Below are 14,253 nucleotides of genomic sequence, written 5' to 3'. Positions count from 1 at the left end.
TTTCATGGTACCTTTTGGTGACTAAAAATTCTAATGTATTCAAATGTATTACCTTTTTCCTTTATGTCCTTTACAAAAAATTCCCTTTATGTATTTCCAATTCCCTTTATGTCCTTTTAAAAAAATGAAGATGTTCTACTGCATACCTTCTAAAAGTTTAGTGTTTTGGCTTTCACATTTAAATCTACAATTCACCTATATGAAATCGTCATGTGTATACTTTAAATATCTTACCATTTTATTTATCAATTATACCTTACTGAAGCTGAAAAAAAACACTACAGTTCACCTGAACTGATTTTTGTGAAGTAAGAGCTAATTCTTTCAATTTCTCCATATGAACATCCAATTGTCCCAGTGTCACCTCTGTCATAAATCAAGTGTCCATATATGTATGGATTTGTTTCTGGGATCTTCTTTCTCCTTTCCCTAAATATATTCTTCTCTTCAATACTGCTTATTTAAGTTAAGGGTATCATCACTCATTAATCACCCAAACAGGAAATCTGGAGACAATCTAATCCCTGCTGATTTGATCTCATAAATTTTCCCATATTCAAATATTTTCTCCATTTCTAATACTTCCTTACATCTTGACAATGGCCAGGGCCTCTGAACTGGTCTTCTAAATGCCAGTTTTGTACGCCCAAGCACCCTGGACATACATTTAGTATAGCCTTTAACAAATTAGGTGAAACTTGACTGTCCCCTGTGGACACAGCTCTCCTTGCAGCTCTCTCAAGTAATGACTGTTTGCTTTCACACACCCCTTTGTATACCACCGGGCCGAAATATGGGGTAGGTATCCTGCTAGCTCCTCATGTTTTCTTCCAGGCACTCTTCAGCCCTACTTCTCTGTCCTGAAATCAAGACTAATATATTGACTGGCCCATACCAGTGTCTAAAAGGCATTTCAAACTTAAAATATTTAAGGGTTCCAAGGATCAGAGGTCCTGGAATCAAATGATTGGTTTTCGGGGGATGAGGTTTCTAGATGGCACAAGGTAGAAAGACTGGGTTAGTGGTTGGAGAGCAGGAAGAATGAAACTAAAGTTATGGAGACAGGGTCTAAAGTATAGGTATAGGGCATATGTGACCAAGGAAGTATGGAGGAGAAGCTCACTGGAAGACAGGAGTTCAAAGAACTGAAAGTCCTAAGAACTGAAAAGATCCTCAACATAAGTGTATTGAAACTATCAAGAATAACAGAGGAGTTAGAACTGAAGAGTAATAGTGAGTCAAGAACTAAGATATTTACAGCTGCAATGATGGGTAGTGAGTGATATAATTTAATGGCATAAGATTCAAAGTTTTAGGGCATTAGGAAGAAGAGAGGGAGAATAATGAAAAGACAAGGCCCAATGGTAGGAGGCCATGGGAGCGGTAAGAGCTAACACTTCAGAGGGCTGCAGACAGCCAGTGTTCTAACCCTTCCCTTTTCCCCAGGATTTCATTAGAACAAGATTGATGGACTGTGAATTCCAGAAGGTACATTGGAAGAGTTTCAAGAGTCAGAGAGGGATGAGAAAAAGGGTCAGAGCAGGGAATGTTCAGAGATTTATAGGAGCTAGGAGTGTAGGAGACAGAAGGGGCAAATACCTGGGGGTTCCTGTGGTGACTGACAGGGATAAGGGATAATGAAACTTGCCCTAGTGGATTCAAGACTGATAAGAGGTGAGGAGGCTGCAAGTGTTAGGGAGTAAAGAGGAGTGGATTACTGGGGATTGCTCTTGACCCTGGAAGATAGGGGCTGAAGGCTTAAGGAAGACACACTTTTAGTCCCATTACACTAGTTTAAAATCAGATGACATGTAACAAACATCATATAAACATGCATGCCCACTGACCTGTTAATCTTATTCTGAAAATATGACTCAGCAAGTTCACGCCTACATATAATTTTTAGACAGTGTTTATACATATATACAAGAAGAACATAAGGAAGGATGTTTGTTGCAACATTGACCATAACAGTGAAAAATTGAAAACAATCTATATGTCTGTGCTAGTTACCAACTTAATACCTCTCAACTCCAAATTCATCCTTTAATACCTGCTCTGCCACAGAGGAGAGAATTCCTTTAGGTACTTCCTTTATAGTGAACATAATATTAAACTTTCGCAGTATAGGGTGCTGGAGGGACACTGTAGAAGGAAGAGGCTCTGGGTGCAGTCCCAGCAACTGCGCCTTCAGTCAGTAGTGTGGCTCAGTAGTGTGTCAGTGAGGACAGGCAGGGGTGCTCTGACCTAGTCACATGCTCGCAACCTGGCATTGCTGACCTGACCTGATGATCACCTTTCCACAGCCCTCCCTGCAAGGATACTGTATGCCCCAGGCATGCCCACACTAGTGCCCTGACTCCCTCTGTTTGCCTGGTCCACTCCCTGCACCCCAGGGTTTGTCTTCCATGTTGTTCCTGAGGGATATAATATGCACTATGCCTCCCACTCTCTGTGCAGGCCTGGATACTGGTTGCCATGCTAGTGCTCCGGAGGGCTGCTTTGCTGATTGCTCAGCGGCTATGGACCAGCTCTGGCCTTCTTTTATTGTCATAGTTTATAATTCTATTCAACTTCACCTGTTTAAACCACTGTGTGGTTTCTGTCTCCTGATTAGGTCCAGACTAATATAATGTCCATCAATAAAAAAATTAATATGCAATTTTTGTACGGTTATATAATGGAATACTCTATAGGCAATAAAAATAAATGAACTAACTTCCCATGTATGGTCTGGCACGTTAGGGGTTTAGAGGTTGCTGCTTCATCCTAACAAGTAAAAAGCTGAACAAATCAAACAAACAAACAGCTCTTCTCTTCTGTCAGAGAAGTGAAGTCCCAGGGCAAACCACTGCCCCTAAAATGAGAGAGAGAGACAGGCAGATACAGAGTATCACAACTTAACACAGCAGAAACCCCTGTTGGTTCCTCCCTGGGAACCAGTGCCAAGGTAGGAAAACCTGAACTGTAATTGATGAGTTGCTAGAGGCTCAGTGTGCACAACTTTGAGAGTTAAAAACTCCCAGGGGATGCAGTCACAGAGGGGTCCCCACAGTATTTTGAGTTTTACCTACAAGAGTCCTACCAGGTTCTCACAGTGAAGATCTGAGAAAAATCCCCTCAAGCTTCCAGCAGGGGAAGGGGTAAAGGAACCATTTCGAAATAGGCCAGAGCATTCTGTTCTTCTTACCAAGGTCTGTTCACAGGAGAAACTATTTTTACCAGAGCTTAGCCTTCTGAGGTTTGATCAGAGCCTAACCTACCTGGGAGAGGGGAAATACCTAACTCCAGCACCCTCCAGCCATATCCTATCTAAGGTTGGGAGAGAACTAAGAAGCACTGGTGAAGTTCACAGTTCAAGGGCACAGGCTCACAAAAAGACTGAGGACTGCAGAACACTTCCCCTCTCCCGACACCTTACTACTACATTACTAAAGGCCTATTTATAGTGATTCCTTTTATTCCTTTTACATCAGGTTTGCTTTTCAACCAAAAATTACAAGGCACTCTAAAAGGCAAAAAACACAGTCTGAAGAGACTGAATAAGCATCAGAACCAGAGTCAGATATGATAGGAATGTGGGAATTATCAGAACAAGAATTTTTTTAAAACTATGATTAATATGCTAAGGGCTTTAAATAAATAAATAAATAAATAAATTTATTTGTTTTTGGCTGTGTTGGGTCTTCGTTGCTACGTGCAGGCTTTCTCTAGTTGTGGCGAGCGTGGGCTGCTCTTCGTGTGGTGGTGAGTGGGGGCTACTCTTTGTTGCGGTGCATGTGCTGCTTCTCATTGCGGTGGCTTCTCTTGTTGCGAAGCATGGGCTCTAGGTGTGCAGGCTTCAGTAGCTGTGGCACACGGGCTCAGCAGTTGTGGCTCGTGGGCTCTAGAGCTCAAGCTCAGTAGTTGTGGTGCACGGGCTTAGTTGCTCCATGGCATGTGGGATCTTTCCAGACAAGGGATCAAACTCATGTTCCCTGCACTGGCAGGCGGATTCTTAACCACTGCGCCACCAGGGAAGTCCCTATGCTAAGGGCTTTAATGGAAAAAGTAGACAACAAGAAGGACAGATGGATAATATAATCAGAGAGATGGAAATTCTAAGAAAGAATCAGAAATACTAGATGTCAAAAACACTGTAACAGAATTAAGAATGCCTTTGAAAGGCTCACTAGGGGAACTGACACAGGTGAGAAAAGAATCTCTGACCCTGAGGATATGATACTAGAAACTTCCAATACTAAAAAGCAAAGAGAAAAAAAAAAAAAAGAGAGACTGAAATTAATAGAACAGAATATCCAAGAACTGTGGGACAACTACAAAAGGTGTAAGACTTGTGTAATGGAAATACCAGAGAAGAAACAGAAGAAATATTTGAAAGAATAATGACTGAGAATTTCCCCAAATTAATGTCAGACACCAAACCACAGATGCAGGAAACTCAGAGAACACAAAGCAGGATTAAATGCCAAAAAAACTACACCTAGGCACATCATATTCAAACTTTGGAAAAATCAAAGATAATGAAAAAATCTTGAAAGAAACCAGAGGGTAAAAACATCTTACCTATAGAGGAGCAAAAGATAAGAATTATATCCTTCTTTTCAGACACCATGCAAACAAGAGAGTTGATAGGAAAAAAAAAACTCTACCAACCTAAAATTCTGTGCCCTGCAGTACTATCCTTCAAAAGTGAAGGAGAAACTAGGGCTTTCTCAGACAATCAAAAATTGAGGGAATTTGTTGCCAGTAGACCTGCCTTACAAGGAATGTTGGAAGTTCTAAGGGAATTCCCTGAGGGTCCAGTGGTTAGGACTTGGTGCTTTCATTGCCGTGGCCCAGGTTCAATCCCTGGTCAGGGAACTAAGATCCTGCGAGCTGCAGGGCATGGCCAAAAAAAAGTTCTAAGAGAAGTAAAATGATATAGGTCAGAAACTTGGATCTATATAAAGGAATAGCATTAGAGAAGGAGTAAGTGAAGGTAAAATTAAAATTTTGATCTTTTATATTCTTCATTGATTTAACAGACAACAGTTTGTTCAAAATAATAATGCAAAAATGTATTCAATTATGTATTCTTATGTGTTTATATGCTTATGGATAAGTGAAATGAATGCCTTCAGTGATACAAAGGATTGGAGGGAGGAATTAGGATTATTTTGTTATTATAAGGAATTTACACCACTGTGAAGCAGTATAACATTTTTTAAAGTGGATTTGGATCAGTTGTAAATGTATATTGCAAACTCTAAAACAAACACACACACACACAAAAAGGAAAGGAAAATACAGCTGATACGCTAACAAGGAGAGAGTATGGAATCATCTAAAATGCTCCATTAAGACCACAAAAGAGTAGAAGACAAAAATAGGAACAAAGACCACACGCAACCAATGGAAAACAGTAGCAAATATGGTAGATACTAATCTATCTATATCAATAATCACCTTAAATATCTATGGTCTAAATTAAAAGATAGAGATTGTCACATAGACTTAAAACAAAAACAAGACCCAACTAAGTGTAGTTTACAAGGAAGTCATTTAAAATATAAAGGCACATGTAAATTAAAAGCACGTGGATAGAAAAAGAGATATCATCCTAACACTAATCAAAAGAATGTGGAAGTAGGTACATTAAATTCAGACAGCAGACTTCAGAGGAATAAAAGTTATTGAGATAAAGAGGGGCATCATATAATGATAGAGGGGTCAGTATTCCAAGACATCATAATAATCCTTAATGTGCATGCGCCTAACAACAGAGCTTCAAAATACATTAGGCAAAAAACTGTTAGAGCTGCAAGGAGAAATAGATGAATCCACAACTATAGTTGGAGACTTCAACATTCCTCTATCCAAAACTGAAAAATACAGCAGGTAGAAAATCAGTAAGGAGAGAGTTGAAGTCTATGGCATCATCAATCAACTAAACATAATTGACATCTATAGACTACTTCATCCAATAACAGTGGAATACACACTCTTCTCAAGCTCACATGGAACTTTCAACAATACAGACCACATTCTGGGCCATAAGACACACCTTAACAAATTTAAGAGAAAAGAATTCATACGCCTGCTTTCAGGTCACAATGGAATTGAACTAGTAATCAATAACAGAAAGACAACTGGGAAAACCCCAAAATACTTGGAGATTAAACAACACAGTTCAAAATAACATATGGGTCAAAGAAGAAATCTCAACAGAAATTTTAAAATATTTTTAACTAAATGAAAATGAAAATGTAGCTTATCAAAATTTGTGGAATGGGCAATATAGGGGTGGGGGAGTGGGAGTGGGAGATATAAACTACTGGGTGTAAGACATGCTACAAGGGGGACTTCCCTGGAAGTCCAGTGGTTAAGACTCTGTGCTTCCACTGCAGGGAGCACAGGTTCGATCCCTGGTTGGGGAACTAAGATCCTGCATGGCCAAAAAAAAAAAAGATAGGCTACAAGGATGTATTGTACAACATGGGAATATAGACAATATTTTATAGTAACTGTAAATGGAGTGTAACCTTTAAAAATTGAATATTAATTAATTAAGGAAGATCTAAGATTAATCATCTAAGCCTTCACCTTAAGAGACCAGAAAAAGAGCAAATTAAATCTAACATAAGTAGATGAAAAGAAATAACCAATAGCAGAGCAGAAATCAATGAAATTGGAAACAGGAAATCAATAGAGAAAATCAACAAAACCAAAAGCTGGTTCTTTGAAAAGATCAACAAAATGGACATGCCTCTAGCCAGGCTAACTAAGGGAAAAAAGAGAGAAGACACAAGTCACTACCATCAGAACAGATGCTATATCACTACAGATTCCACGGGCATTAAAAGGATAATAAAGGAATATTATGAACAACTCTATGCCCACAAATTTGATACCCAGGTTAAACACACCAATTATTTTAACACAAAATCTGCCAAATCTCACATAAGAAGAAACAGACAATCTGAATAGGCTTATATCTATTAAAGAAATTTCATCAATAATGAATAATCTTCCAAAACAGAAAGCACCAGGCCCAGATAGGTTCGCCTGTGAATTCTACCAAACATTCAAAAAGAAATTATACCAACTCTCCAGAATCTCTTCCAGAAGACAGAAGTGGAGGGAACACTTCCTAACTTATTCTATGAGGCCATTATCCTAACACCAAAACCAGGCAAAGACATTATAAGAAAAGAAAACTACAGACCAGTATCTCTCATGAACATGGATACAAAATCCTTAACAAAATATTAGCAAATCCAATCCAACAATGCATAAAAGGAATTATACACCATAACTAAGTAGGATTTAATCCCAGGTATGCAAGGCTGGTTCAACATTTGAAAATCAATTAATGTAATCCATCATATCAACAGCTAAAGAAGCAAAATCAAATGATCATATCAACAGATGCAGAAAAAGCATTTGACAAAATCCAGAACACATTAAAGGAAAAAAAAACTTTCAGTAAATTAGGAATAGAAGGGAAGTTCCTCAATTTGATAAAGAACATCTACAAAAAAACTACAGCTAACATCATATTTATATGGTGAGAAACTTCAAGCTTTCCTGACAAAATCAGGAAAATGGAATGTTTTCCATTACCATTGTCTTCCAACATCATACTGGAAGTTCCAGCTAATGCAATAAGATAAGAAAAGAAATTAAAAGGTATACAGATTGGGAAGGAAGGAGGTATAAACTGTCTTTGTTTGCAGATGACATGATGGCCTATGTAGAAAATCTGAAAAAAAAAAATCAACAAAAATCCTCTGAAACTCTTAAGTGATTATATCAAAGTTGCAGGATTCAAGGTTACTGTACGGAAGTCAACACTTTATACCATCAATGAACAAGTGGAATTTGAAATTAAAAACATTACCAATCACATTAGCACCCCAAAAATGAAATACTTAGGTATAAGTCTAACAAATTATATATGTACAAGATCTACATGAGGAAAACTTCAAAACTCTGATGAAAGATATCAAAGAAGAACTACATAAATGGAGAGAGATTCCATGTTCATGGATAGGAAGACTCAATACTGTCAAGATGTCAGCTCTTCCCACTCGATCTATAGATCTGACGCAATCCCAAATCAAAATCTCAACAAATTATTCTGTGGATGGACAAACTGATTCTAAAGTTCATATGCAGAGGTAAAAGATCCAGGATAGCCAACTCAATACTGAAGAAGAAAACAGAGTTGTAAGACTGTTATTACCCAACTCAAGACTTACTATAAAGCTACAGTAATCAAAACTGTGTGGTATTAGAGAAAGAACAAATAGATTAATGGAACAGAACAGAAACAGAATAGAGAGCCAGAAACAACCCACATCAGTTAAATATACTTAACTGATGTCTGACAAAGGAGCAAAAGTAATACAATAGGAAAAAGACAATCCTTCCAACAAATAGTGCTACAACGACTGTATAGCCACATGCAAAAAAAGAATAGACACAGACCTTCATAAAAATTATCTCAAAATGGATCACAAACCTAATCATGAAACACAAAACTATAAAACTCCTAGAATATAACATAGGACTGAACCTTGATGACCTTCGGCAGGACAATGACATTTCAGATGCAATACCAGATGCACAATCCATGAAAGAAATAATTGATAAGTTGGTCTACATTAAAATGAAAAACTTCTGCTCTGCAAAAGAGAATGAGAAAACAAGCCACAGGCTAGGGGACATACTTGCAAGAGACATCTGATAAAGGACTGTTATCCAAAAATACACAAAAAACCACTTAAAACTCAACAATAAGAAAACAAACAACCTGATTAAAAAACAAGCAAAAGATCTGGACACTTCATCAACAAAGATATACAGATGGGAAGTAAGCATATAGAAAGATGTTCAATACCATATGTCACTAGGGATATGCAAATGGAAACAATAAGATACCACTGCAAAACTATTAGAATGGCCAAATTATAAAACACTGACAACACCAAAAGTTGGAAAGTATGTGGAGCAACAGAAACTCTCATTTGTTGTTGGTGGGAATGCCAAAATAGTTCAGCCATTTTGGAAGACAACTTGGCAGTTTCTTATAAAACTACCCTTAACCATACAATCCAGTAATGACCCTCCTTGGTATTTAATCAGATGAATTGAAAATTTATGCCCACATAAAAACTTGCACACAGATGTTTATAGCAGCTTTATTCATAACTGCCAAAACCTGGAAGTCACCAAGATGTGCTTCAGTAGGTCAGTGAGTAAGTTAACTGGTATATCCAGACAATGGAATATTATTCAGCACTAAAAAGAAATGAGCTATCAAGCCATGATAAGACATGGAGGAAAGTTAAATGTATATTACTAAGTGAAATAAGCCAATCTGAAAAGGCTACATACTGTATGATTCTAACTATATGACATTTTGGAAAAGGCAAAACTACGGAGACAGTGAAAAGACTAGTGGATGTCAGCGGTTGGGGGAGGGACTGATGAATAGACAGGACATAGGGCATTTTTAGGGCAGTAAAACTACTCTGTATGATACTACAATGATAGATACATGTCATAATACATTTGTCAAAACCCATATAATGTACACCAAGAGTGAATCCTAGGGCTTCCCTGGTGGCGCAGTGGTTGAGAATCTGCCTGCTAATGCAGGAGACACGGGTTCGAGCCCTGGTCTGGGAGGATCCCACATGCCGCGGAGCGGCTGGGCCCGTGAGCCACGGCTGCTGAGCCTGCGCTTCTGGAGCCTGTGCCCCGCGACGGGAGGGGCCGCGATAGTGAAAGGCCCGCGCACCGCGATGAAGAGCGGTCCCCGCACCGCGATGAAGAGTGGCCCCCACTTGCCGCAACTGGAGAAAGCCCTCGCACGAACCAAAGACCCAGCACAGCCAAAAATAAATAAATAAATAAATAAATAAATAAATAAAATTAAAAAAAAAAAAAAAAAGAGTGAATCCTAATGTAAACTATGGGTTTTGGGTAATAATCATGTGTCAATGTAGGTTCATCAGTTGTAACAAATGTGCCACTCTGGTGCTGGATACTGATAGTGGGGAGGCTGTACATGTGTGGGGACAGGTATATGGGAACTCTGTACTCTCTGCTCAGTTTTGCCGTGAATCTAAAACTGCTCTAAAAAACAGCTTATTAATTAAAAGAAAAAAACAATAAACTAGGAAGGTTCCATTTCCAGAATGGCTAAGTAAGTGCCTACTGAATTGACCTTACTGTAGTTATAATCTAATTATATATAGTAAACATTTAATACTGAACTGAACTGTATGGAATAAATGAACCTACTTTCAAATCAACAGGCCCCATATTATTCAACATATTCCAGACTTTACAGTGAAAATAAAGAGTCTTAGAATACCCTGTGGACCCAAATATCAGGATGTATAAATTTTAGAATTAATCTGATATGAAGTTTGATCTGTATGGAACAATTAACGCTGCCTTTCTCAACATCTGGTTAAGTATAGAGTCTACAGCCATGAATTGGGCTTTTAAATCAATTCTTCCTCCCTGTATCTGAGGCCTGCCTAGATTTTCTGCATTAATTTAAGGAGAGATGATGATGATGATAGCTAACATTTATGGAGTACTAAGCATGTTATACGTATTAACACAAGGCTAGAGTCCACAGACCCAGGCAGGCTGAAAAAGCCAGATGATGTTCTCAATCAAAGCCCCTTGAGTAGGGAAGCTTTAGTCCTAAACTCTGTCAGGAATCTAAATAGCATCTCAGAGAGAAGCTGCAAGTAGTAATTACTACCTAGCACTCACAATACAGTTGAGAAACTATGTTCAAGGTCTAGACATGCTAAATTAATTTCTATATGATAAAAAGGCCAAGTCAGATATATGCTGAGTTTTTACAAAGTTCATGACTAGAATTCACTATCTGAGCTAACACCTAACCCAGTCAATTCTGAGGGAAGTACCTAAGCACAAAGAGAGCTTTGCTTTAAAAGCCAAGGGCAGCAATGGCTTCCTATGGGTCCAAGCCTGCTCTATTTCCATTATCTCCAGGTCTGGAACTTCCACTGTAAACAGAATAGCAGTGAACAGTGTTGCAGAGCAACAACTCCTTCAACAAAGCTGAGTTCCCTGGTCTGGCTCCCCTGGGATTTAAGAATACATGTCTAGACCAAAATACATGACTAACCCAAATGAGGTCTTCTGCCTCATAATTTTTATATATTCCTTAGTCAGAGGCAACTAAATCAGTCCTTACACTGCCTGGAAGAGCCCATAATTCAGATGGAGCAAAGTCTGAATGCATGAGATCACTGATTTCACATATTGGAATTGAAGCAAATGTCAACATGAAACAAACAGTCCTCTCACTTTTGTTGACTCCTGTTGTAACAGAGGGAAAGTTGTTAGGAGTCCCATAAGGCAGAAAACCGTCTCTGTGAGCCCTAATTCTTGGGCATGATAGGACAAAATGTTAATGGAGCCCTCATCACATGGCCCCAGATGACTGGAGCCATAATACACTCTCAACACACCAGAACAAAGGCGGTAGATAGACCCAGGATATGTACGAGACCAAAAGGACTGTTGACAGGTCAAGGCAAGAAATAACTAAGAGTCAAAAACAGACTGAACACATTCTCCCATGGAAAGCATGCCCATGAGCCCTGTATGCTTCAGTCAGCCACGTGAAGTGACAACGTAGTACGCTGAACCTCACAAAGTGAGAAGTAGGAAAGAAATTGGGCATCTGTGCCCACTCTTTTATTCCACCTTTCTTAATCTTCAAGCACTCACCTGTGTGGCCATGGAGTGGTGAGTGTGGCCGTGGTAGTGTAGGTGATGTGCTAGAGGTCATAATCAAACTCTTGCGGTTACTTGTCCGACAACTGCAATGAAAACACAAATGTCAGTTATAACAGGGTTGCATCATGGGCCCAGAGAACTTGAATGGCTATCGAGGAAAAAAAGAGTGACATCATTCCATGAGCTGAGCAGTATAATACTTTAAACTGGACTGGCTCAGCAATTATTGTTTGCACAGTGAGATTTCATAATTCACTGTGTTCCATCTTGGAATAACTTTTGTCACTGTCTTGACTTTTATCTTGTATTGCCACTGCACTTTTCCAACGTGTAGGTTTTGCTTCCTAAGCAAATACCCAAGGAGCTCCTTAAACGTAACAACCATGTCTTAAATGGTATCTAATGAAGAATGACCACTGCAAATTTGATTCAGAAAACAAAAAACATGAGTCATAAATATTCTCATATCTCATAAAAATTAATGTTCTTGCCATAAAAATGAAACTATTAACTTAATCTATAAAACTTATCTTTTAAAAACTGCTTAATCAATGGATATTTACATATCCATTCTCATTTCACCATAAATTAAGAAATATTCTCATTTCACCATAAATTTCAGAACAGGCCTGTGTTCCTTCTACAAAGTTGGCTTTCCTTTACATGTTAATGGCTGAGGCTTTATCTTGAGACTGGAGAAAGCCAAATCATGATGAAAGGCCATTTCATGCTGTACCTGCTATTGAAAAGTGTGTATAAATTTATATGAAAGTCAGCCCATCTTTCTTTTTTAAAAATATTTATTTATTTGGCCGCATCAGGTCTTAGTTGCGGCATGCGGAATCTAGTTCCCTGACCAGGGATTGAACCTGGGCCCCCTGAATTGGGAGCGCAGTCTTAGCCACTGGACCACCAGGGAAGTCCCCAGCCCATCTTTTAAAGGCATTAAAGAAGCCTGTCATTTATCTTCATCCAAACAAATATTTACTGAACACCTACTATGCACCAGGCACCATTCTAGGTGCTAGGGAAGTAGTAGGGAACAAGAGGAATTATCTGTCCTCAAACTGGAGTGAAAAGTGCTATGAAGAAAGAGAGAGAGAATGTTCAAGAAACAGCAAAGAAGACAAGTAGGTGGCAGGAAGGGAGAATGACAGGAAAAGAAGTAGGTTATAGAAACTATGGGTATAGGCCACAGCCAGACTCTGTAGGGCTGGTAGACTACTGCAAAGAACCACTGGAAATGTGATACGGAACCGCTGGAAGGACTGTGATCAATCTCAAGAGATTATGATTAGAAATGATAAGCAACTTTCCCTAAGATACCATCAGGACTAATCTAATCATGTCTCACACCCCCTCCTTACCGCCGTTACCATCAAATGCCCAAGACTTCCACCTCTAATTTGATACAGTCTCTACTCCTTGATCTTTAAAAAAAGCTTACGCTCTGCCTCCCTGAACTCAGTCTGTCATCAGCAAACTCTATATCCTTAACTTCTTTTCTCAACATTCAGTTTAAATTCTAGCTCTAACTGAAACCTTGCTATCCCCCAGGACACCACAGTCCTGGTGAAATCCCAATCCTTTTAAACCCAACTTTCCATCTATTTTGCAACTGCACTCGGGCAGCTAAAGGTGAATGAAGAAAAATCCAAAATCATGCTGGCTGGTGTTTCTTTATGTTTATGATGATAAATATCAAGTGGGTCCATACTACATCTACCTAGGCAACGTGCTCTCTCTCCAAGAAAACTAATTCAGAAATTCTCCCCAAACCTCTAGCACTCCTTCCCCAAATCCTACCCTCATCTGCTGACTTTGCTTTTTATTCAACTAGGGGTAAAAACAATCAACACAAAAAGAAGTACTACATATTTCTGCTACAAAAATCCATTAGCCTGGGACTTCCCTGGTGGCACAATGGTTAAGAATCTGCCTGCCAACGCAGGGGACACAGGTTTGATCCCTGGCCTGAGAAGATCCCACATGCCGTGGAGCAACTAAGCCGGTGCGTCACAACTACTGAGCCTGCGCTCTAGAGCCCACGAGCCACAACTACTGAAGTTCGCGTGCCTAGAGTCCGTGCTCCACAACAAGAGAAGCCACCGCAATGAGAAGCCCACACACTGCAATGAAGAGTAGCCCCCGCTCACCGCAACTAGAGAAAGCCTGTGCGCAGCAAAGAAGACCCAACACAGCCAAAACATATAAAAGTAGCCATTAAAAATCTATTATCCTAAATCTGTGTCCATATACTGTACTTTCCCATCTGTAACAGCAGAAGGAAAGACCATGTTCCTATCAAAGTCAACTCCCCCAACTCCCTATTCAAGAAGTCTGTACCTGCACTGTCCTCCTTTTATGAAATTTTACTTCCTAATGGATCATTCTCATCATCATAAAAATATGCTGTCATTTCTCATATCTCAAGAAAATAAGAAAAAAACTTTCATAGACCTCTCCCAACTTGCC

General features: G+C 39.2%; 1 protein-coding gene across 13 annotated transcripts in view; it reads right to left on the bottom strand.

Annotated features, from left to right (window-relative positions):
- MAST2 (microtubule associated serine/threonine kinase 2) overlaps positions 1-14,253 on the bottom strand; it is a 204,901-nt gene that overhangs the window by 43,577 nt on the left and 147,071 nt on the right. For 12 of the 13 annotated variants that reach the window (XM_057548200.1, XM_057548204.1, XM_057548222.1 and 9 more), the window contains one exon: positions 11,770-11,861. The exons of the other annotated variant lie outside the window; for it this stretch is intronic. In XM_057548200.1, the coding sequence (XP_057404183.1) occupies positions 11,770-11,861 (92 nt within the window). The remainder of the gene's footprint in view (positions 1-11,769; positions 11,862-14,253) is intronic. 13 annotated transcript variants of the gene reach the window in all.

Source organism: Balaenoptera acutorostrata, chromosome 1 (genome assembly GCF_949987535.1).
Source record: "Balaenoptera acutorostrata chromosome 1, mBalAcu1.1, whole genome shotgun sequence".
Lineage (NCBI taxonomy): Eukaryota > Metazoa > Chordata > Mammalia > Artiodactyla > Balaenopteridae > Balaenoptera > Balaenoptera acutorostrata.
Note: the sequence above shows the minus strand (reverse complement) of the source record. Positions and strands in the feature narration are given on the sequence as shown.